Genomic DNA, 24,365 nt, shown 5'->3' with positions numbered 1-24,365 from the left:
ACACTCACAGTTCTGGGTATCGTACGTACCCTGCGAGTCTCAGACACACACACAATAACCACCTACCCTCCTACACTCACAGTTCTTGGTATCGTACGTGCCCTGCGAGTCTCAGACACACACACAGTAACCACCTACCCTCCTACACTCACAGTTCTGGATATCGTACGTGCCCTGCGAGTCTCAGACACACACACAATAACCACCTACCCTCCTACACTCACAGTTCTGGGTATCGTACGTGCCCTGCGAGTCTCAGACACACACACAATAACCACCTACATTCCTACACTCACAGTTCTGGGTATCGTACGTGCCCTGCGAGTCTCAGACACACACACAATAACCACCTACCCTCCTACACTCACAGTTCTGGGTATCGTACGTGCCCTGCGAGTCTCAGACACACACACAATAACCACCTACCCTCCTACACTCACAGTTCTGGGTATCGTACGTGCCCTGCGAGTCTCAGACACACACACAATAACCACCTACCCTCCTACACTCACAGTTCTGGGTATCGTACGTGCCCTGCGAGTCTCAGACACACAAACAATAACCACCTACCCTCCTACACTCACAGTTCTGGGTATCGTACGTACCCTGCGAGTCTCAGACACACACAATAACCACCTACCCTCCTACACTCACAGTTCTGGGTATCGTACGTACCCTGCGAGTCTCAGACACACACACAATAACCACCTACCCTCCTACACTCACAGTTCTTGGTATCGTACGTGCCCTGCGAGTCTCAGACACACACACAGTAACCACCTACCCTCCTACACTCACAGTTCTGGATATCGTACGTGCCCTGCGAGTCTCAGACACACACACAATAACCACCTACCCTCCTACACTCACAGTTCTGGGTATCGTACGTGCCCTGCGAGTCTCAGACACACACACAATAACCACCTACCCTCCTACACTCACAGTTCTGGGTATCGTACGTGCCCTGCGAGTCTCAGACACACACACAATAACCACCTACCCTCCTACACTCACAGTTCTGGGTATCGTACGTGCCCTGCGAGTCTCAGACACACACACAATAACCACCTACCCTCCTACACTCACAGTTCTGGGTATCGTACGTGCCCTGCGAGTCTCAGACACACACACAATAACCACCTACCCTCCTACACTCACAGTTCTGGGTATCGTACGTGCCCTGCGAGTCTCAAACACACAAACAATAACCACCTACCCTCCTACACTCACAGTTCTGGGTATCGTACGTACCCTGCGAGTCTCAGACACACACACAATAACCACCTACCCTCCTACACTCACAGTTCTTGGTATCGTACGTGCCCTGCGAGTCTCAGACACACACACAGTAACCACCTACCCTCCTACACTCACAGTTCTGGATATCGTACGTGCCCTGCGAGTCTCAGACACACACACAATAACCACCTACCCTCCTACACTCACAGTTCTGGGTATCGTACGTGCCCTGCGAGTCTCAGACACACACACAATAACCACCTACCCTCCTACACTCACAGTTCTGGGTATCGTACGTGCCCTGCGAGTCTCAGACACACACACAATAACCACCTACCCTCCTACACTCACAGTTCTGGGTATCGTACGTGCCCTGCGAGTCTCAGACACACACACAATAACCACCTACCCTCCTACACTCACAGTTCTGGGTATCGTACGTGCCGTGCGAGTCTCAGACACACAAACAATAACCACCTACCCTCCTACACTCACAGTTCTGGGTATCGTACGTACCCTGCGAGTCTCAGACACACACACAATAACCACCTACCCTCCTACACTCACAGTTCTTGGTATCGTACGTGCCCTGCGAGTCTCAGACACACACACAGTAACCACCTACCCTCCTACACTCACAGTTCTGGATATCGTACGTGCCCTGCGAGTCTCAGACACACACACAATAACCACCTACCCTCCTACACTCACAGTTCTGGGTATCGTACGTGCCCTGCGAGTCTCAGACACACACACAATAACCACCTACCCTCCTACACTCACAGTTCTGGGTATCGTACGTGCCCTGCGAGTCTCAGACACACACACAATAACCACCTACCCTCCTACACTCACAGTTCTGGGTACCGTACGTGCCCTGCGAGACTCAGACACACACACAATAACCACCTACCCTCCTACACACAGTTCTGGGTATCGTACGTGCCCTGCGAGTCTCAGACACACACACAATAACCACCTACCCTCCTACACTCACAGTTCTGGGTATCGTACGTGCCCTGCGAGTCTCAGACACACACACAATAACCACCTACCCTCCTACACTCACAGTTCTGGGTATCGTACGTGCCCTGCGAGTCTCAGACACACACACAATAACCACCTACCCTCCTACACTCACAGTTCTGGGTATCGTACGTGCCCTGCGAGTCTCAGACACACACACAATAACCACCTACCCTCCTACACTCACAGTTCTGGGTATCGTACGTGCCCTGCGAGTCTCAGACACACAAACAATAACCACCTACCCTCCTACACTCACAGTTCTGGGTATCGTACGTACCCTGCGAGTCTCAGACACACACACAATAACCACCTACCCTCCTACACTCACAGTTCTTGGTATCGTACGTGCCCTGCGAGTCTCAGACACACACACAGTAACCACCTACCCTCCTACACTCACAGTTCTGGATATCGTACGTGCCCTGCGAGTCTCAGACACACACACAATAACCACCTACCCTCCTACACTCACAGTTCTGGGTATCGTACGTGCCCTGCGAGTCTCAGACACACACACAATAATCACCTACACTCACAGTTCTGGGTATCGTACGTGCCCTGCGAGTCTCAGACACTCACACAATAACCACCTACCCTCCTACACTCACAGTTCTGGGTATCGTACGTGTCCTGCGTGTCTCAGACACTCACACAATAGCCACCTACCCTCCTACACTCACAGTTCTGGGAATCGTACGTGCCCTGCGAGTCTCAGACACACACACAATAACCACCTACCCTCCTACACTCACAGTTCTGGGTATCGTACGTGCCCTGCGAGTCTCAGACACAACACAATAACCATCTACCCTCCTACACTCACAGTTCTGGGTATCGTACGTGCCCTGCGAGTCTCAGACACACACAATAACCACCTACCCTCCTACACTCACAGTTCTGGGTATCGTACGTGCCCTGCGAGTCTCAGACACACACACAATAACCACCTACCCTCCTACACTCACAGTTCTGGGTATCGTACGTGCCCTGCGAGTCTCAGACACAACAAAATAACCATCTACCCTCCTACACTCACAGTTCTGGGTATCGTACGTGCCCTGCGAGTCTCAGACACACACAATAACCACCTACCCTCCTACACTCACAGTTCTGGGTATCGTACGTGCCCTGCGAGTCTCAGACACACACACAGTAACCACCTACCCTCCTACACTCACAGTTCTGGGTATCGTACGTGCCCTGCGAGTCTCAGACACACACACAATAACCACCTACCCTCCTACACTCACAGTTCTAGGTATCGTACGTGCCCTGCGAGTCTCAGACACACACAAAATATCCACCTACCCTCCTACACTCACAGTTCTGGGTTTCGTACGTGCCCTGCGAGTCTCAGACACTCACACAATAACCACCTACCCTCCTACACTCACAGTTCTGGGTATCGTACGTGCCCTGCGAGTCTCAGACACTCACACAATAGCCACCTACCCTCCTACACTCACAGTTCTGGGTATCGTACGTGCCCTGCGAGTCTCAGACACACACACAGTAACCACCTACCCTTCTACACTCACAGTTCTGGGTATCGTACGTGCCCTGCGAGTCTTAGACACACAAACAATAACCACCTACCCTCCTACACTCACAGTTCTTGGTATCGTACGTGCCCTGCGAGTCTCAGACACACACACAATAACCACCTACCCTCCTACACTCACAGTTCTGGGTATCGTACGTGCCCTGCGAGTCTCAGACACACACACAATAACCACCTACCCTCCTACACTCACAGTTCTGGGTATCGTACGTGCCCTGCGAGTTTCAGACACTCACACAATAACCACCTACCCTCCTACACTCACAGTTCTGGGAATCGTACGTGCCCTGCGAGTCTCAGACACACACACAATAACCACCTACCCTCCTACACTCACAGTTCTGGGTATCGTACGTGCCCTGCGAGTCTCAGACACACACACAATAACCACCTACACTCCTACACTCACAGATCTGGGTATCGTACGTGCCCTGCGAGTCTCAGACACACACACAGTAACCACCTACCCTCCTACACTCAAAGTTCTGGGTATCGTACGTGCCCAGCGAGACTCAGACACACTCACAAAGACCACCTACCCTCCTACACTCACAGTTCTGGGTATCGTACGTGCCCTGCGAGTCTCAGACACACACACAATAACCACCTACCCTCCTACACTCACAGTTCTGGGTATCGTACGTGCCCTGCGAGTCTCAGACACACACACAATAACCACCTACACTCCTACACTCACAGATCTGGGTATCGTACGTGCCCTGCGAGTCTCAGACACACACACAGTAACCACCTACCCTCCTACACTCAAAGTTCTGGGTATCGTACGTGCCCAGCGAGACTCAGACACACTCACAAAAACCACCTACCCTCCTACACTCACAGTTCTGGGTATCGTACGTGCCCTGCGAGTCTCAGACACACACACAATAACCACCTACCCTCCTACACTCACAGTTCTGGGTATCGTACGTGCCATGCGAGTCTCAGACACACACAATAACCACCTACCCTCCTACACTCAAAGTTCTGGTTATCGTATGTGCCCTGCGAGTCTCAGATACACACACAATAACCACCTACCCTCCTACACTCACAGTACTGGATATCGTACGTGTCCTGCGAGTCTCAGACACACACACAATAACCACCTTCCCTCCTACACTCACAGTTCTGGGTATCGTACGTGCCCTGCGAGTCTCAGACACACTCACAATAACCATCTACCCTCCTACACTCACAGTTCTGGGTATCGTACGTGCCCTGCGAGTCTCAGACACTCACACAATAACCACCTACCCTCCTACACTCACAGTTCTGGGTATCGTACGTGCTCTGCGAGTCTCACTCACACAATAACCACCTACCCTCCTACACTCACAGTTCTGGGAATCGTACGTGCCCTGCGAGTCTCAGACACACACACAATAACCACCTACCCTCTTTCACTCACAGTTCTGGGTATCGTACGTGCCCTGCGAGTCTCAGACACACACACAATAACCACGTACCCTTCTACACTCACAGTTCCGGGTATCGTACGTGCCCTGCGAGTCTCAGACACACACACAATAACCACCTACCCTCCTACACTCACAGTTCTGGGTATCGTACGTGCCCTGCGAGTCTCAGAGACACACACAATAACCAGCTACCCTCCTACACTCACAGTTCTGGGTATCGCACGTGCCCTGCGAGTCTCAGACACACACAATAACCACCTACCCTCCTACACTCACAGTTCTGGGTATCGTACGTACCCTGCGAGTCTCATACACACACACAATAACCACCTACCCTCCTACACTCACAGTTCTGGGTATCGTACGTGCCCTGCGAGTCTCAGACACACACACAATAACCACCTACCCTCCTACACTCACAGTTCTGGGTATCGTACGTGCCCTGCGAGTCTCAGACACACACACAATAACCACCTACCCTCCTACACTCACAGTTCTGGGTATCGTACGTGCCCTGCGAGTCTCAGACACACACACAATAACCACTACCCTCCTACACTCACAGTTCTGGGTATCGTACGTGCCCTGCGAGTCTCAGACACACACACAATAACCACTACCCTCCTACACTCACAGTTCTGGGTATCGTACGTGCCCTGCGAGTCTCAGACACACACACAATAACCGCCTACCCTCCTACACTCACAGTTCTGGGTATCGTACGTGCCCTGCGAGTCTCAGACACACACACAATAACCACCTACCCTCCTACACTCACAGTTCTGGGTATCGTACGTGCCCTGCGAGTCTCAGACACACACACAATAACCACTACCCTCCTACACTCACAGTTCTGGGTATCGTACGTGCCCTGCGAGTCTCAGACACACACACAATAACCACTACCCTCCTACACTCACAGTTCTGGGTATCGTACGTGCCCTGCGAGTCTCAGACACACACACAATAACCACTACCCTCCTACACTCACAGTTCTGGGTATCGTACGTGCCCTGCGAGTCTCAGACACACACACAATAACCACCTACCCTCCTACACTCACAGTTCTGGGTATCGTACGTGCCCTGCGAGTCTCAGACACTCACACAATAACCACCTACCCTCCTACACTCACAGTTCTGGGTATCGTACGTGCCCTGCGAGTCTCAGACACTCAATGCAGTTCAACTCACCATTGAGCAAATTGACCTCATCAAGCGCCTGATCAACCAGTACCCACAACACCTGCGTCTGGCCACCACTGCTCACGGTAATGTCACCTTTACCCTATTATACGTGTGTAACCTCTACTGTATACTCTTAACTCTTGTGTAAACTACTGTATACCCTTAACTCTTGTGTAAACTACTGTATACTCTTAACTCTTGTGTAAACTACTGTATACTCTTCACTCTTGTTTAAACTCTACTGTATACTCTTAACTCTTGTTTAAGCTCTACTGTATACTCTTAACTCTTGTTTAAGCTCTACTGTATACTCTTAACTCTTGTTTAAACTCTACTGTATACTCTTAACTCTTGTTTAAACTCTACTGTATACTCTTAACTCTTGTTTAAGCTCTACTGCATACTCTTCACTCTTGTTTAAACTCTACTGTATACTCTTAACTCTTGTTTAAACTCTACTGTATGCTCTTAACTCTTGTTTAAGCTCTACTGTATACTCTTCACTCTTGTTTAAACTCCACTGTATACTCTTCACTCTTGTTTAAGCTCTACTGTATACTCTTAACTCTTGTTTAAGCTCTACTGTATACTCTTCACTCTTGTTTAAACTCTACTGTATACTCTTAACTCTTGTTTAAACTCTACTGTATACTCTTAACTCTTGTTTAAGCTCTACTGTATACTCTTCACTCTTGTTTAAACTCTTCTGTATACTCTTAACTCTTGTTTAAGCTCTACTGTAACTCTTCACTCTTGTTTAAACTCTACTGTATACTCTTAACTCTTGTTTAAACTCTACTGTATACTCTTAACTCTTGTTTAAGCTCTACTGTATACTCTTCAGTCTTGTTTAAACTCTACTGTATACTCTTCACTCTTGTTTAAGCTCTACTGTATACTCTTCACTCTTGTTTAAACTCTACTGTATACTCTTAACTCTTGTTTAAGCTCTACTGCATACTCTTCACTCTTGTTTAAACTCTACTGTATACTCTTAACTCTTGTTTAAACTCTACTGTATGCTCTTAACTCTTGTTTAAGCTCTACTGTATACTCTTCACTCTTGTTTAAACTCCACTGTATACTCTTCACTCTTGTTTAAGCTCTACTGTATACTCTTAACTCTTGTTTAAGCTCTACTGTATACTCTTCACTCTTGTTTAAACTCTACTGTATACTCTTAACTCTTGTTTAAACTCTACTGTATACTCTTAACTCTTGTTTAAGCTCTACTGTATACTCTTCACTCTTGTTTAAACTCTTCTGTATACTCTTAACTCTTGTTTAAGCTCTACTGTAACTCTTCACTCTTGTTTAAACTCTACTGTATACTCTTAACTCTTGTTTAAACTCTACTGTATACTCTTAACTCTTGTTTAAGCTCTACTGTATACTCTTCACTCTTGTTTAAACTCTACTGTATACTCTTCACTCTTGTTTAAGCTCTACTGTATACTCTTCACTCTTGTTTAAACTCTACTGTATACTCTTAACTCTTGTTTAAGCTCTACTGTATACTCTTAACTCTTCTTTAAGCTCTACTGTATACTCTTAACTCTTGTTTAAACTCTACTGTATACTCTTAACTCTTGTTTAAGCTCTACTGTATACTCTTCACTCTTGTTTAAACTCTTCTGTATACTCTTAACTCTTGTTTAAGCTCTACTGTATACTCTTAACTCTTGTTTAAGCTCTACTGTATACTCTTAACTCTTGTTTAAGCTCTACTGTGTACTCTTAACTCTTGTTTAAGCTCTACTGTATACTCTTAACTCTTGTTTAAGCTCTACTGTATACTCTTAACTCTTGTTTAAACTCTACTGTATACTCTTAACTCTTGTTTAAACTCTACTGTGTACTCTTAACTCTTGTTTAAGCTCTACTGTATACTCTTAACTCTTGTTTAAGCTCTTCTGTATACTCTTAACTCTTGTTTAAGCTCTACTGTATACTCTTAACTCTTGTTTAAGCTCTACTGTATACTCTTAACTCTTGTTTAAGCTCTACTGTGTACTCTTAACTCTTGTTTAAGCTCTACTGTATACTCTTAACTCTTGTTTAAGCTCTACTGTATACTCTTAACTCTTGTTTAAACTCTACTGTATACTCTTAACTCTTGTTTAAACTCTACTGTGTACTCTTAACTCTTGTTTAAGCTCTACTGTATACTCTTAACTCTTGTTTAAGCTCTTCTGTATACTCTTAACTCTTGTTTAAGCTCTACTGTATACTCTTAACTCTTGTTTAAGCTCTTATGTATACTCTTAACTCTTGTTTAAGCTCTTCTGTATACTCTTAACTCTTGTTTAAGCTCTACTGTATACTCTTAACTCTTGTTTAAGCTCTTCTGTATACTCTTAACTCTTGTTTAAGCTCTTCTGTATACTCTTAACTCTTGTTTAAGCTCTACTGTATATTCTTAACTCTTGTTTAAGCTCTACTGTATACTCTTCACTCTTGTTTAAACTCTACTGTATACTCTTAACTCTTGTTTAAGCTCTACTGTATACTCTTAACTCTTGTTTAAGCTCTACTGTATACTCTTCACTCTTGTTTAAACTCTACTGTATACTCTTAACTCTTGTTTAAGCTCTACTGTATACTCTTAACTCTTGTTTAAGCTCTACTGTATACTCTTAACTCTTGTTTAAACTCTACTGTATACTCTTAACTCTTGTTTAAACTCTACTGTATACTCTTAACTCTTGTTTAAACTCTACTGTATACTCTTAACTCTTGTTTAAGCTCTACTGTATACTCTTAACTCTTGTTTAAACTCTACTGTATACTCTTAACTCTTGTTTAAGCTCTACTGTATACTCTTAACTCTTGCTTAAACTCTACTGTATACTCTTAACTCTTGTTTAAGCTCTACTGTATACTCTTCACTCTTGTTTAAGCTCTACTGTATACTCTTCACTCTTGTTTAAACTCTACTGTATACTCTTCACTCTTGTTTAAACTCTACTGTATACTCTTAACTCTTGTTTAAGCTCTACTGTATACTCTTCACTCTTGTTTAAGCTCTACTGTATACTCTTCACTCTTGTTTAAGCTGTACTGTATACTCTTCACTCTTGTTTAAGCTCTACTGTATACTCTTAACTCTTGTTTAAGCTCTACTGTATACTATTAACTCTTGTTTAAGCTCTACTGTATACTCTTCACTCTTGTTTAAGCTCTACTGTATACTCTTCACTCTTGTTTAAGCTCTACTGTATACTCTTCACTCTTGTTTAAGCTCTACTGTATACTCTTAACTCTTGTTTAAGCTCTACTGTATACTCTTAACTCTTGTTTAAGCTCTACTGTATACTCTTAACTCTTGTTTAAGCTCTACTGTATACCCCTCACTCTTGTTTAAGCTCTACTGTATACTCTTAACTCTTGTTTAAGCTCTACTGTATACTCTTAACTCTTGTTTAAGCTCTACTGTATACTCTTAACTCTTGTTTAAGCTCTACTGTATACTCTTCACTCTTGTTTAAGCTCTACTGTATACTCTTCACTCTTGTTTAAGCTCTACTGTATACTCTTCACTCTTGTTTAAGCTCTTCTGTATACTATTAACTCTTGTTTAAGCTCTACTGTATACTCTTAACTCTTGTTTAAACTCTACTGTATACTCTTAACTCTTGTTTAAGCTCTTCTGTATACTCTTAACTCTTGTTTAAGCTCTACTGTATACTCTTAACTCTTGTTTAAGCTCTTCTGTATACTCTTAACTCTTGTTTAAGCTCTTCTTTATACTCTTAACTCTTGTTTAAGCTCTACTGTATATTCTTAACTCTTGTTTAAGCTCTACTGTATACTCTTAACTCTTGTTTAAGCTCTACTGTATACTCTTCACTCTTGTTTAAACTCTACTGTATACTCTTCACTCTTGTTTAAGCTCTACTGTATACTCTTCACTCTTGTTTAAGCTCTACTGTATACTCTTAACTCTTGTTTAAGCTCTACTGTATACTCTTAACTCTTGTTTAAGCTCTACTGTATACTCTTAACTCTTGTTTAAGCTCTACTGTATACTCTTCACTCTTGTTTAAACTCTACTGTATACTCTTCACTCTTGTTTAAGCTCTACTGTATACTCTTAACTCTTGTTTAAGCTCTACTGTATACTCTTCACTCTTGTTTAAACTCTACTGTATACTCTTAACTCTTGTTTAAGCTCTACTGTATACTCTTCACTCTTGTTTAAACTCTACTGTATACTCTTAACTCTTGTTTAAACTCTACTGTATACTCTTAACTCTTGTTTAAGCTCGACTGTATACTCTTAACTCTTGTTTAAGCTCTACTGTATACTCTTAACTCTTGTTTAAACTCTACTGTATACTCTTAACTCTTGTTTAAACTCTACTGTATACTCTTAACTCTTGTTTAAACTCTACTGTATACTCTTAACTCTTGTTTAAGCTCTACTGTATACTCTTAACTCTTGTTTAAACTCTACTGTATACTCTTAACTCTTGTTTAAGCTCTACTGTATACTCTTAACTCTTGCTTAAACTCTACTGTATACTCTTAACTCTTGTTTAACCTCTACTGTATACTCTTCACTCTTGTTTAAGCTCTACTGTATACTCTTCACTCTTGTTTAAACTCTACTGTATACTCTTCACTCTTGTTTAAACTCTACTGTATACTCTTAACTCTTGTTTAAGCTCTACTGTATACTCTTCACTCTTGTTTAAGCTCTACTGTATACTCTTCACTCTTGTTTAAGCTGTAATGTTTACTCTTCACTCTTGTTTAAGCTCTACTGTATACTATTAACTCTTGTTTAAGCTCTACTGTATACTATTAACTCTTGTTTAAGCTCTACTGTATACTCTTCACTCTTGTTTAAGCTCTACTGTATACTCTTCACTCTTGTTTAAGCTCTACTGTATACTCTTCACTCTTGTTTAAGCTCTACTGTATACTCTTAACTCTTGTTTAAGCTCTACTGTATACTCTTAACTCTTGTTTAAGCTCTACTGTATACTCTTAACTCTTGTTTAAGCTCTACTGTATACTCCTCACTCTTGTTTAAGCTCTACTGTATACTCTTAACTCTTGTTTAAGCTCTACTGTATACTCTTAACTCTTGTTTAAGCTCTACTGTATACTCTTAACTCTTGTTTAAGCTCTACTGTATACTCTTCACTCTTGTTTAAGCTCTACTGTATACTCTTCACTCTTGTTTAAGCTCTACTGTATACTCTTCACTCTTGTTTAAGCTCTACTGTATACTATTAACTCTTGTTTAAGCTCTACTGTATACTCTTAACTCTTGTTTAAACTCTACTGTATACTCTTAACTCTTGTTTAAGCTCTACTGTATACTCTTAACTCTTGTTTAAACTCTACTGTATACTCTTAACTCTTGTTTAAACTCTACTGTATACTCTTCACTCTTGTTTAAACCCTACTGTATACTCTTAACTCTTGTTTAAGCTCTACTGTATACTCTTAACTCTTGTTTAAACTCTACTGTATACTCTTCACTCTTGTTTAAACTCTACTGTATACTCTTAACTCTTGTTTAAACTCTACTGTATACTCTTCACTCTTGTTTAAACTCTACTGTATACTCTTAACTCTTGTTTAAACTCTACTGTATACTCTTCACTCTTGTTTAAGCTCTACTGTATACTCTTAACTCTTGTTTAAACTCTACTGTATACTCTTAACTCTTGTTTAAACTCTACTGTATACTCTTAACTCTTGTTTAAACTCTACTGTATACTCTTAACTCTTGTTTAAACTCTACTGTATACTCTTAACTCTTGTTTAAACTCTACTGTATACTCTTCACTCTTGTTTAAACTCTACTGTATACTCTTAACTCTTGTTTAAACTCTACTGTATACTCTTCACTCTTGTTTAAGCTCTACTGTATACTCTTAACTCTTGTTTAAACTCTACTGTATACTCTTAACTCTTGTTTAAACTCTACTGTATACTCTTAACTCTTGTTTAAACTCTACTGTATACTCTTAACTCTTGCTTAAACTCTACTGTATACTCTTAACTCTTGTTTAAACTCTACTGTATACTCTTAACTCTTGTTTAAACTCTACTGTATACTCTTCACTCTTGTTTAAACTCTACTGTATACTCTTAACTCTTGTTTAAACTCTACTGTATACTCTTCACTCTTGTTTAAGCTCTACTGTATACTCTTAACTCTTGTTTAAACTCTACTGTATACTCTTAACTCTTGTTTAAACTCTACTGTATACTCTTAACTCTTGTTTAAACTCTACTGTATACTCTTAACTCTTGTTTAAACTCTACTGTATACTCTTAACTCTTGTTTAAACTATACTGTATACTCTTCACTCTTGTTTAAACTCTACTGTATACTCTTAACTCTTGTTTAAACTCTACTGTATACTCTTCACTCTTGTTTAAGCTCTACTGTATACTCTTAACTCTTGTTTAAACTCTACTGTATACTCTTAACTCTTGTTTAAACTCTACTGTATACTCTTAACTCTTGTTTAAACTCTACTGTATACTCTTAACTCGTTTTTAAACTCTACTGTATACTCTTCACTCTTGTTTAAGCTCTACTGTATACTCTTAACTCTTGTTTAAACTCTACTGTATACTCTTCACTCTTGTTTAAACTCTACTGTATACTCTTAACTCTTGTTTAAACTCTACTGTATACTCTTCACTCTTGTTTAAACTCTTCTGTATACTCTTAACTCTTGTTTAAGCTCTACTGTATACTCTTAACTCTTGTTTAAACTCTACTGTATACTCTTAACTCTTGTTTAAGCTCTACTGTATACTCTTAACTCTTGTTTAAACTCTACTGTATACTCTTAACTCTTGTTTAAGCTCTACTGTATACTCTTAACTCTTGTTTAAACTCTACTGTATACTCTTCACTCTTGTTTAAGCTCTACTGTATACTATTAACTCTTGTTTAAGCTCTACTTTATACTCTTAACTCTTGTTTAAGCTCTACTGTATACTATTAACTCTTGTTTAAGCTCTACTGTATACTCTTCACTCTTGTTTAAGCTCTACTGTATACTCTTCACTCTTGTTTAAGCTCTACTGTATACTATTAACTCTTGTTTAAGCTCTACTGTATACTCTTAACTCTTGTTTAAGCTCTACTGTATACTCTTAACTCTGGTTTAAACTCTACTGTATACTCTTAACTCGTGTTTAAGCTCTACTGTATACTCTTAACTCTTGTTTAAGCTCTACTGTATACTCTTAACTCTTGTTTAAGCTCTACTGTATACTCTTAACTCTTGTTTAAGCTCTACTGTATACTCTTCACTCTTGTTTAAGCTCTACTGTATACTCTTAACTCTTGTTTAAGCTCTACTGTATACTCTTAACTCTTGTTTGCTCTACTGTTACTCTTAACTCTACTGTATACTCTTAACTCTTGTTTAAGCTCTACTGTATACTCTTAACTCTTGTTTAAACTCTACTGTATACTCTTAACTCTTGTTTAAACTCTACTGTATACTCTTAACTCTTGTTTAACTCTACTGTATACTCTTAACTCTTGTTTAAACTCTACTGTATACTATTAACTCTTGTTTAAACTCTACTGTATACTATTAACTCTGTTTAAACTCTACTGTATACTCTTAACTCTTGTTTAAACTCTACTGTATACTCTTAACTCTTGTTTAACTCTACTGTATACTCTTAACTCTTGTTTAAACTCTACTGTATACTATTAACTCTTGTTTAAACTCTACTGTATACTATTAACTCTGTTTAAACTCTACTGTATACTATTAACTCTGTTTAAACTCTACTGTATACTCTTAACTCTTGTTTAAACTCTACTGTATACTCTTAACTCTTGTTTAAGCTCTACTGTATACTCTTAACTCTTGTTTAAGCTCTACTGTATACTCTTAACTCTTGTTTAAGCTCTACTGTATACTCTTAACTCTTGTTTAAGCTCTACTGTATACTCTTCACTCTTGTTTAAGCTCTACTGTATACTCTTAACTCTTGTTTAAGCTCTACTGTATACTCTTAACTCTTGTTTAAGCTCTACTGTATACTCTTAACTCTTGTTTAAGCTCTACTGTATACTCTTCACTCTTGTTTAAGGCTCTACTGTATACTCTTAACTCTTGTTTAAGCTCTACTGTATACTCTTAATTAACTCTACTGTATACTCTTAACTCTTGTTTAAGCTCTACTGTATACTATTAACTCTTGTTTAAGCTCTACTGTATACTCTTAACTCTTGTTTAAGCTCTACTGTATACTCTTAACTCTTGTTTAAGCTCTACTGTATACTCTTCACTCTTGTTTAAGCTCTACTGTATACTCTTAACTCTTGTTTAAGCTCTACTGTATACTCTTAACTCTTGTTTAAGCTCTACTGTATACTCTTAACTCTTGTTTAAGCTCTACTGTATACTCTTAACTCTTGTTTAAGCTCTACTGTATACTCTTAACTCTTGTTTAAGCTCTACTGTATACTCTTAACTCTTGTTTACGCTCTACTGTATACTCTTAACTCTTGTTTAAGCTCTACTGTATACTCTTAACTCTTGTTTAAGCTCTACTGTATACTCTTACTCTTGTTTAAGCTCTACTGTATACTCTTAACTCTTGTTTAAGCTCTACTGTATACTCTTAACTCTTGTTTAAGCTCTACTGTATACTCTTAACTCTTGTTTAAGCTCTACTGTATACTCTTAACTCTTGTTTAAGCTCTACTGTATACTATTAACTCTTGTTTAAGCTCTACTGTATACTCTTAACTCTTGTTTAAGCTCTACTGTATACTATTAACTCTTGTTTAAGCTCTACTGTATACTATTAACTCTTGTTTAAACTCTACTGTATACTCTTAACTCTTTGTGCAAACTCTGTTGTTTATTCTTAATTCTTATGTAAACTTTCCTGTATACAGTTAAGGTCGTACATGGTTGTTCATGGTTGTACATGTACAATCTTGTACAACCATGATATGTCTCTTTAACTACAAGTCAAAATTATATATCTATGTTACAGTGTTTGTGGTGCTTTTATCGGGATATATTGTATTAAGTAATATAATAGAGCTCGTATATTTTATTGATATCTAGAGTTATAAGATTCTCTCTCTCTCTCTCTCTCTCTCTCTCTCTCTCTCTCTCTCTCTCTCTCTCTCTCTCTCTCTCTCTCTCTCTCTCTCTCTCTCTCTCTCTCTCTCTCTCTCTCTCTCTCTCTCTCTCTTACACTCTCTCTATCTCTTACTCTCTCTCTCTCTCTCTCTCTCTCTCTCTCTCTCTCTCTCTCTCTCTCTCTCTTACACACTCTCTCTCTCTCTCTCTCTCTCTCTCTCTCTCCCCTGAGCCATCTGTCTCACAGAGCCACGATATTGTGGGTTACTTATAAATTGTACCAGCCACGGTATTGTGGATCTTTTAACTATTAATATGATTGCCTATCAGAGCTGGAGGAAGCATTCAGGGAAGGACTTATTGCCAGTCTGATTGGCGTAGAGGGAGGACACGCCATTCAGAACTCCCTGGGCGTCCTGCGAGCACTCAGAGACCTCGGAGTGAGATATCTCACTCTCACACACACCTGCAGTACTCCGTGGTAAGTCTTCCCTCTTAGTGCTAGCTTTAATACTACAGTGCCAGATCTAAATGACTCTGGGTGTCTGTCTGTCTGTCTGTCTGTCTGTCTGTCTCTCTCTCTCTCTCTCTCTCTCTCTCTCTCTCTCTCTCTCTCTCTCTCTCATAGAGCTAGTTTTAACACTAGAGTGGCAGTTCTCAGTGGCACTCTCCTTCCCTCAGGGCAGAGTGTGCCAGGGCCAGGGAGACGGACCTGGAAGACCCTGAGTCACCACGGGGTCTAACACACTTCGGCAAGGTACGTTGATAATCTTTATAAAGTCATTGGCGCTTTACAAAGTCTAAATAGTGCTTGATAAAATCTAAATGGTACTTTATAAAGTCTACATGGTGCTTTATATTCAGTGGTACTTTATAAAGTGTAAATAGCGTTTTCTCTCTAAATTGGGTTTATCGGTTATAATAGGGCTTTATCAAGTCTATATAGGGCTTTATTAAGTCTTAATACTGCTTTATCAATTCTAAATAGGGTTTATTAAGTCTACATAGGGCTTTATCAAGTCTTAATAGGGTTTTATCAAATATAAATAGGGCTTTATCGAATCTTAATAGGGCTTTATCAACTCTAAACAGGGCTTTGTCGAGTCTTAATAGGGCTTCGTCAAGTTTAAATAGACCTTTTTTAAGTCTAAATAGGGATTTATCAAGTCTAAATAGGGATTTTTCAACTCGAAATAGACCTTTACGAAGAGTTTTACCAGGCTTCCTTTAGTATTTTCGTGAGAAAAGAGGAACGTCTATGATTTGTTGACATGTTCTAGCCACGGTATTGTGCGTCTCGTCTCGTAATTGTGGAGGGAAGTGTTTGTGTGTGTGTGGGGGGGTGGGGGTGATTTGTTGATTTGTTACAGCCACGGAATTGTGTTTTCTTTTTTTTTATTTGGTACAGACGGTGGTGAGGGAGATGAACCGGCTGGGACTGCTGGTGGACCTGTCCCACGTGTCCCAGGCTACCATGAAGGCGGCCCTGGAGGTGTCCAGGGCCCCTGTTATCTTCAGTCACTCCTCCGTGTACGCTATCTGCAAGAACCCCAGGAACGTCCCCGACGATATTCTGAAGAAGGTGGTGAGTAGAGAGAGAGAGAGAGAGAGAGAGAGAGCGTCTGTGTTATGCGTGTTTGTGATTTCTGTTGCAGACTCTGGACATCTTCTTCCGTATCTCTCCTCCTCCTCACGGAAGATATCTACAGATGCAGCTGCGAACCATACGCAGACACCTCTAAACGCAGACGTAGTACAAGCAGACACCTCTATACGCAGACATACCACAGGTAGACATCTCTAAACGCAGACGTACTACAAGCAGAAACCTCTATATGCAGATATACTACAAGCAGATACCTCTTCACGCAGACATACTACAAGCAGAGACCTCTTCACGCAGACATCGCTACATGGACACACATATGCCTATCCTACACACTATCAACACACAAACAACAAAGCAGACAAGAGCCCCAACAACACTCGGTCTCTCGCTTCATTCCGCAACACAACATTGTCCATGTCTAGCAGAACTCGGTAAGACAATATATTCCTGATCTTCCGGTATCTAATAAGTCAATATTGTCTGTCTGGTAATATGATATTCTGGTCTCCTCTCACAGGCCATCAACGGTGGTGTAGTGATGGTTAGTTTCTACACTCACTTTCTTACCTGTAGTGAGACAGCAACTATTAAAGATGTGGTGGGTGAGTATTATTATTATTATATTTCCTTTATATATATACATTTCTAGAACGTTATTTCTTCTAGTTACATGCATTTACTTAGTTTTTTTTTCACTGCCTGTGATTCACTAAGATTATTTTTTTTCTTTCTATCTGCCTTACGGTTTTTTTTGTCTCTTTTGGCGTCTGCTGTGGTGTCTGCTGTGGCGTCTGCTGTGGCGTCTGCTGTACCGTCTGCTGTGTGTAATAGACCACATCAACCATGTGAGGAACATTGCTGGAGTAGAACATGTGGGCATTGGTGCAGACTTTGATGGTGTTAACAAGTAAGTTACCCTCCTATTTACACACACACACACACACACACACACACACACACACACACACACACACACACACACACACAAAAACAAACAAATATATATATATATATATATATATATATATATATATATATATATATATATATATATATACATATATATATATATATATATATATAATAACAACATTGCACTAGCCAAGGAGTCGAACCCATGCTGTTTTGGCCCGCCTCATGGTAAGAGAAAACGCCTGACGCCTTAGACCACTAGGCAGCGCTGTATAGCCCTTGTGGCTTAGCGCTTCTTTTTGATTATAATAATAATAACTTAGACCACTAGACCACACAGTCCTTAACAATGGTGCATCCAGCCAAGCTAGATGTTGTACCCACCATCGAAGGACATACGGTGGTGTGGACGCCTCTGAGCTAATTTCATTCTACTCCCTATTTGTGTACTAGCTCAACAAGCACTATATTATTGTACCCACGAAACAAGTGGTATTGATCAATACCAACACGGGTTCGACTCCTTGGTTAGTGCAGCGTTGTTATTGATCAATACCACTCATTTCGTGAGTATAATATATATATATATATATATATATATATATATATACATGTTTGTCTATGACAGGCTGCCTGAAGGACTTCAGGATGTGTCTCGCTATCCACACCTCTTCGCGGAGCTCCTGGCGGATCCAACCTGGTCCTTGGAGGATCTAAAGATGTTGGCAGGACACAACCTCCTTAGAGTCCTCAGAGACGTCGAGAAGGTGAGCTGAGAGTGAGCTTTGATTAGCTGAGGAATATTAGTTATTAAGCTGAGGAGACTGTACTTGTAGTTTGTATATATTTTGGTGAGCTGAGATTTGTTAATGAGCTGAGGCAACTTGAAGAGATTAGTGGTGTGAATGAGTTGAGGCAAGGTATTGAGCTGAGGGATGTCTGTGAGCTGAGAAAATTTCTGTGGTGTGTTGTGCTGTTATCTGACTCACCACTAGTACCACTATCACCACCATCACCACCACTACCACCATCACTACCACTACCACATCGCCACCCCTAGCACCACCACCACCACCACCACCGCCACCACCACCATCACCACCACCACCTCCACCTACAATACTACCACCACCACCACCACCACCACCACCACCACCACCACCACCACCACCATCACCACCACCACCATCACTGTTACAAAAAACGCGATTCTAAAAGCTTAGAGATCTCCAGTGAATACTAGAAAGGACTGCCCTTCTAGCATCCAGCCTGTTACTGGGTTTTCGTAACAAGTAGTCAGTATCCTTGTCCAATTATCCATTAGAATTCAGTATTATTCAATAGTGCTTCAGGATTAAAACTGGTAGGCTACTAACTAGAGAAATTAAAATTTAATAAATTTATTAAGTCTAGAGGTATATTATCAAATTAAATTAATCACAGCAATCAAAATAAAATCAATCTCTCGAGTTCAATATTATTGTGCTGAAAGCACATATCACATTTATAATTCTTAAGTACCGTCAGGTACATTAACATTTAATAAGATATTATAAATATGTACAAGTAAGTTTGTGTGTAAGTGTATAAGTGCTGTAAGTAGTTCGTTATGTCTCACGACTCGACTAGACTTAAACAAGTGACTGACAAAGTCCTCAAATACTAACTTCTTGACCAACTGGCAATCAGAACAGTCTGCTTGAACAATAAAAAGAATGCTAAGCCCAATAGCAATATAACAAGCAACTGCGACACAATCAGAATCAAGGAGATAATATAACGACACTAAGTAGGGACCATCTGCAGATCCTCCACAAAAGTCACAAAACTCCCATACTACTGAATCTAAGTTCAGCATAAGAAAATCCCCGACTGTGATAATACACAGAAACCAGTACAAGTTAGGTGAGAAGCTACAGCTCAGGACCTGAGTTGTTCAGAGTATCTAAGAGACACACAACCTCAGTACAACGTCGAAAATCACTAAGTCTATACAATGTTCTGTGAACAGAGTCTCACAGAACTAACAAAGCTACAGAGACAATCCTCCAACAAGAGCCAATAAGGGAGAGTTAGGCACTAGTCAGGAATACGTCCAACCACCAAGAGAGTCTAGACCAGACTGAATACTTCAGGCGAGGTGAGGACACCCCCCCTCGATCATGTGATAGCTCCGTGGACAGCTGCTGCCCAGCAACAGAAGCCGGCAGAATAACGAGCAAAGAGCGATAATTACAGTAGTTAGACAATCAAGACTTGAACTGAGCACATAATATGTTACATCCTACCTAACAAAATTTAACTAAGTCAAATAATAATGATATAAAGCAATATATTTACGATTTAGCTATTATCGCAAATATAAGCAATATAAAATTATATGAAAAGATAATTATATATATACATAATAATCATTGCAACCCATTCAGGGGTTGCAACACCCACCCACTACCATCACTACTACTATCCCCACACGCTACCACCACTACCACCACCACTACCACCATCACCACTACTACCCCCACACGCTACCACCACCACTACCACCACCACTACCACCACCACTACCACCACCACTACCACCGCCACTACCACCATCACCACTGCTACCCCCACACCCTACCACCACCACCACTACCACCATCACCACTACTACCCCCACACGCTACCACCACCACTACCACCACCACTACCACCATCACTATCACCACTACCACCATCACCACTACTACCCCCACACGCTACCACCACCACTACCACCATCACCACTACTACCCCCACACGCTACCACCACCACTACCACCACCACTACTACCACCACGACTACCACCATCACCACTACTACCCCCACACGCTACCACCACCACTACCACCACCACTACCACCACCACCACCACCACTACCACCATCACCACTACTACCGATGCCACTATCCACCACTGCCACCATCACCACTACCACCACTGCCTACCACTACCACTGCCTACCACCACTGCCACTACCACTGCTCCCCATCCACCACCACTCACTACCACCATCACCACTACTACCCCGCACGTCCACCACTACCTACCACCACTGCCACCATCCACCACCTACTGCCACCGCTTCACCACCACTAACCATCCCAGGTCTACCACTCGCTACCCCACCACTACCACCACCACTACTACCACCATCACTACCATCACCACTCACCCCCTGCCCCCCACACTGCCACCACCACTCACTCCACCACCATCCACCACCTACCATCACCCCACTCTGCCTGACCCACCACTACCACCACCACACCACTGCCACCATCCACTACTACATCCACCCCACACCACCATCACCACCACTACCACCGATCCACCACTGTACCACCACTGCCACCACTACCACCATCCACCACTACTGCCACGCTACCACCACCGACCACCACTCCACCACTGCCACCATCACCACTACTGCCACACCACCACCTACCACCACCACCACCACCACCACCACCATCCACCATCTGCCACGTACTGCCACCAGCCACCACTGCCACCACCTACTGCACACGCTACCGCCACCACTGCCACCACCACTACCTACCACCACCACTACCACCATCCGCACAACTACCCCCGCCCCCACCGCTACCACCACCACTACCATCCACCACTGCCACCACTCTGCCACCACCTCCTGCCACTGCCACGCCACACTGCCACCACCTGCCCACCTACTCACCACCATGCCACCTACCACTCATGCACCATACCACCATCACCACTACCTCACCACTGCCACCTCGCTACACCACCACGCCACCACCATCCACTACCACCACCACCACTGCGCCCCCAGCCACCATCCACCCTGCTACACCCCCCACGCTACCACCGCCACCACCTACCACCATCCACCACTACCTACCCCCGCCCCACGCTACCACCACCACTACCACCACCACGCCACACCACCACTGCCACCATCCACCACTACACACTGCACCCCACAGCTGCCACCACCACCACTACCTCCATCCACCACCACTCCACCATCACCACCTACTGCCACCACTGGCTACCACCACCACTGCCACCACCACCACCACCTGCCACCACCACCACTCCACCACCTACCACCACTACTACCACCACCACTACCACCATCCACCACCTACGCCTACCGCCCCACAGGCTATACCACCCACTACCACCACCACCACTGCCACCACACCACCACTGCCCCCACCACTACCACCTCCACCACCACCACCCCCACGCTACCACCACTCACCACGCCACTGCCCCACAGCTCACCACCACCACTGCCACCACCACCACTACCATCCACCTACTACCACATGCCACCACCACTGCCACCATCCACCACCACTACTCACCACAGGCTACGCTACCACCACTACCACCTCCACCGCCACCCTCACCGACCCTACCTACCACTACCACCACCACCACTACCACCATCACCACCACTACCCCACCACTGCCTACCATCCACCTACTACCATCACCACCTACTGCTGCCTCCACCACTGCCCCCACGGGCCTACCACCTACCATCACCATCACCACCTACTACCCCCTCACGCTACCACCATACCACATACCACCACTGCCACCACCACCACTACCACCATCACCACCACTACCCCCTCACGCTACCACCACCACTACCACCACCACTACCACCACCACCACTACCACCATCACCACCACTACCCCTTCACGCTACCACCACCACTAACGACCCCTCCACCACCAGGTACGACTAACAATGAACCAACAAGGGGTCGTGGCCCTGGAAGAAGAGGTACCAGTCAACCAGCTAACAACCACCAACAACTGCTCCTACAAATTCATCAAGCAACCCGAGGACAATTAGCACCATGCAACCTACCACCACCAACAGTACGACAAACACACCACCACCAGGTCTCACAACTTCTCACTCGTCACATCAGTAAAAAAAAAATTAATTATTTTTCAAAATTTTTGTTATTAATTTTAATAGAAGCTTTGTTAGAGCATTTTAATTATTATTATTATTATTATTATTATTATTATTATTATTATTATTATTATTATTATTATTATTATTATTATTATTATTATTATTATCATACAGTTGTACAGAATAATATGTAAATATAAGAGAAATGGCCGATAAATTCGGAAAAATTTTTATGCATTTGTATTATCCCTTATAAGTATATACTGTTATCTTGTTCTGGTCTGGCACTAAGCTGACACTAAGCTGAGGCTAAGCTGGCACTAACCTCTCACTAAGCTGGCACTAAGCTGGCTCTAAGGTCTTACTAAACTCTCACTAAGCTGGCACTAAGCTGGCTCTAAGGTCTTACTAAACTCTCACTAAGCTGACACTAAGCTGAGAACTTCAAGCTAACCAAACTACCCTCACTAAGCTGCACTAAGCTGCTCTTCACAAGGTGTAACTAGCCGGGCTCGCTGGCACTAATGCTCTAAGGTTTACTACTTCACTAAGCTGACACTAAGCTGAGACTAAGCTGGCACTAATTCGACACTAAGCTGGCACTAACCTCTCACTAAGCTGGCACTAAGCTGGCTCTAAGGTCTTACTAAACTCTCACTAAGCTGGCACTAAGCTGACACTAATCTGACACTAAGCTGTCACTAAGCTGGTACTAATCTCTCACTAAGCTCTCACTAAGTTGGTACTAAGCTCTTACTAAGCTGGCACTAAGCTGGCCCTAAGCTCTTATTAAACTCCCACTAAGCTGATACTAAGCTGGCACTAAGCTCTCACTAAGCTGGCCCTAAGCTCTCACTAAGATGGCACTAAGCAGACACTAAGCCCTCACTAAACTGACACTAAGCTTTCACTATGCTGCACTAAGCTGACACTAAGCTCTCACTAAGCTGGCACTAAGCTAACACTAAGCTGGTACTAGCTCTTACTAAGCTGACACTAAGTTGGCACTAATTTCTCACTAAGCTGACACCAAGCTGACACTAATCTGGCACTAAGCTGACACTAATCTGGCACTAATCTCCCACTAAGCTGGCACTAAGCTGAAACTAAGCTGGCACTAAGCTGAAACTAAGCTGGCACTAAGCTGAAACTAAGCTGGCACTAAGCTCTTGCTAAGCTCTCACTAAACTGGCATTAAGCTGACAATAATCTTGCACTAATCTCTCACTAAGCTGGCACTAACCTGGCTCTAAGGTCTTACTAAACTCTCACTAAGCTGGCACTAAGCTCTCACTCTCACTAACCTGACACTAAGCTCTCACTATGCTGCACTAAGCTGGCACTAAGCTCTCACTAAGC

The 24,365-nt window shown here is 42.6% G+C and overlaps 1 protein-coding gene across 1 annotated transcript in view; it reads left to right on the top strand.

Annotated features, from left to right (window-relative positions):
• LOC128697662 (dipeptidase 1) overlaps window positions 1-23,209 on the top strand; it is a 62,015-nt gene extending 38,806 nt beyond the window's left edge. The window contains exons 6-13 of the mRNA XM_070099710.1: window positions 6,388-6,520; window positions 15,863-16,013; window positions 16,214-16,289; window positions 16,941-17,117; window positions 17,659-17,743; window positions 17,973-18,048; window positions 18,682-18,820; window positions 22,818-23,209. Coding sequence (XP_069955811.1) covers window positions 6,388-6,520; window positions 15,863-16,013; window positions 16,214-16,289; window positions 16,941-17,117; window positions 17,659-17,743; window positions 17,973-18,048; window positions 18,682-18,820; window positions 22,818-22,937 — 957 coding nt within the window. The 3' untranslated portion in view covers window positions 22,938-23,209. The remainder of the gene's footprint in view (window positions 1-6,387; window positions 6,521-15,862; window positions 16,014-16,213; window positions 16,290-16,940; window positions 17,118-17,658; window positions 17,744-17,972; window positions 18,049-18,681; window positions 18,821-22,817) is intronic.
• The last annotated feature ends 1,156 nt before the right edge of the window (window positions 23,210-24,365 follow it).

This window comes from Cherax quadricarinatus, chromosome 68, assembly GCF_038502225.1.
Source record: "Cherax quadricarinatus isolate ZL_2023a chromosome 68, ASM3850222v1, whole genome shotgun sequence".
Classification (NCBI taxonomy): domain Eukaryota; kingdom Metazoa; phylum Arthropoda; class Malacostraca; order Decapoda; family Parastacidae; genus Cherax; species Cherax quadricarinatus.
The sequence above is the reverse complement of the archived record's forward strand: the minus strand, read 5'-3'. Positions and strand labels throughout refer to the sequence as shown.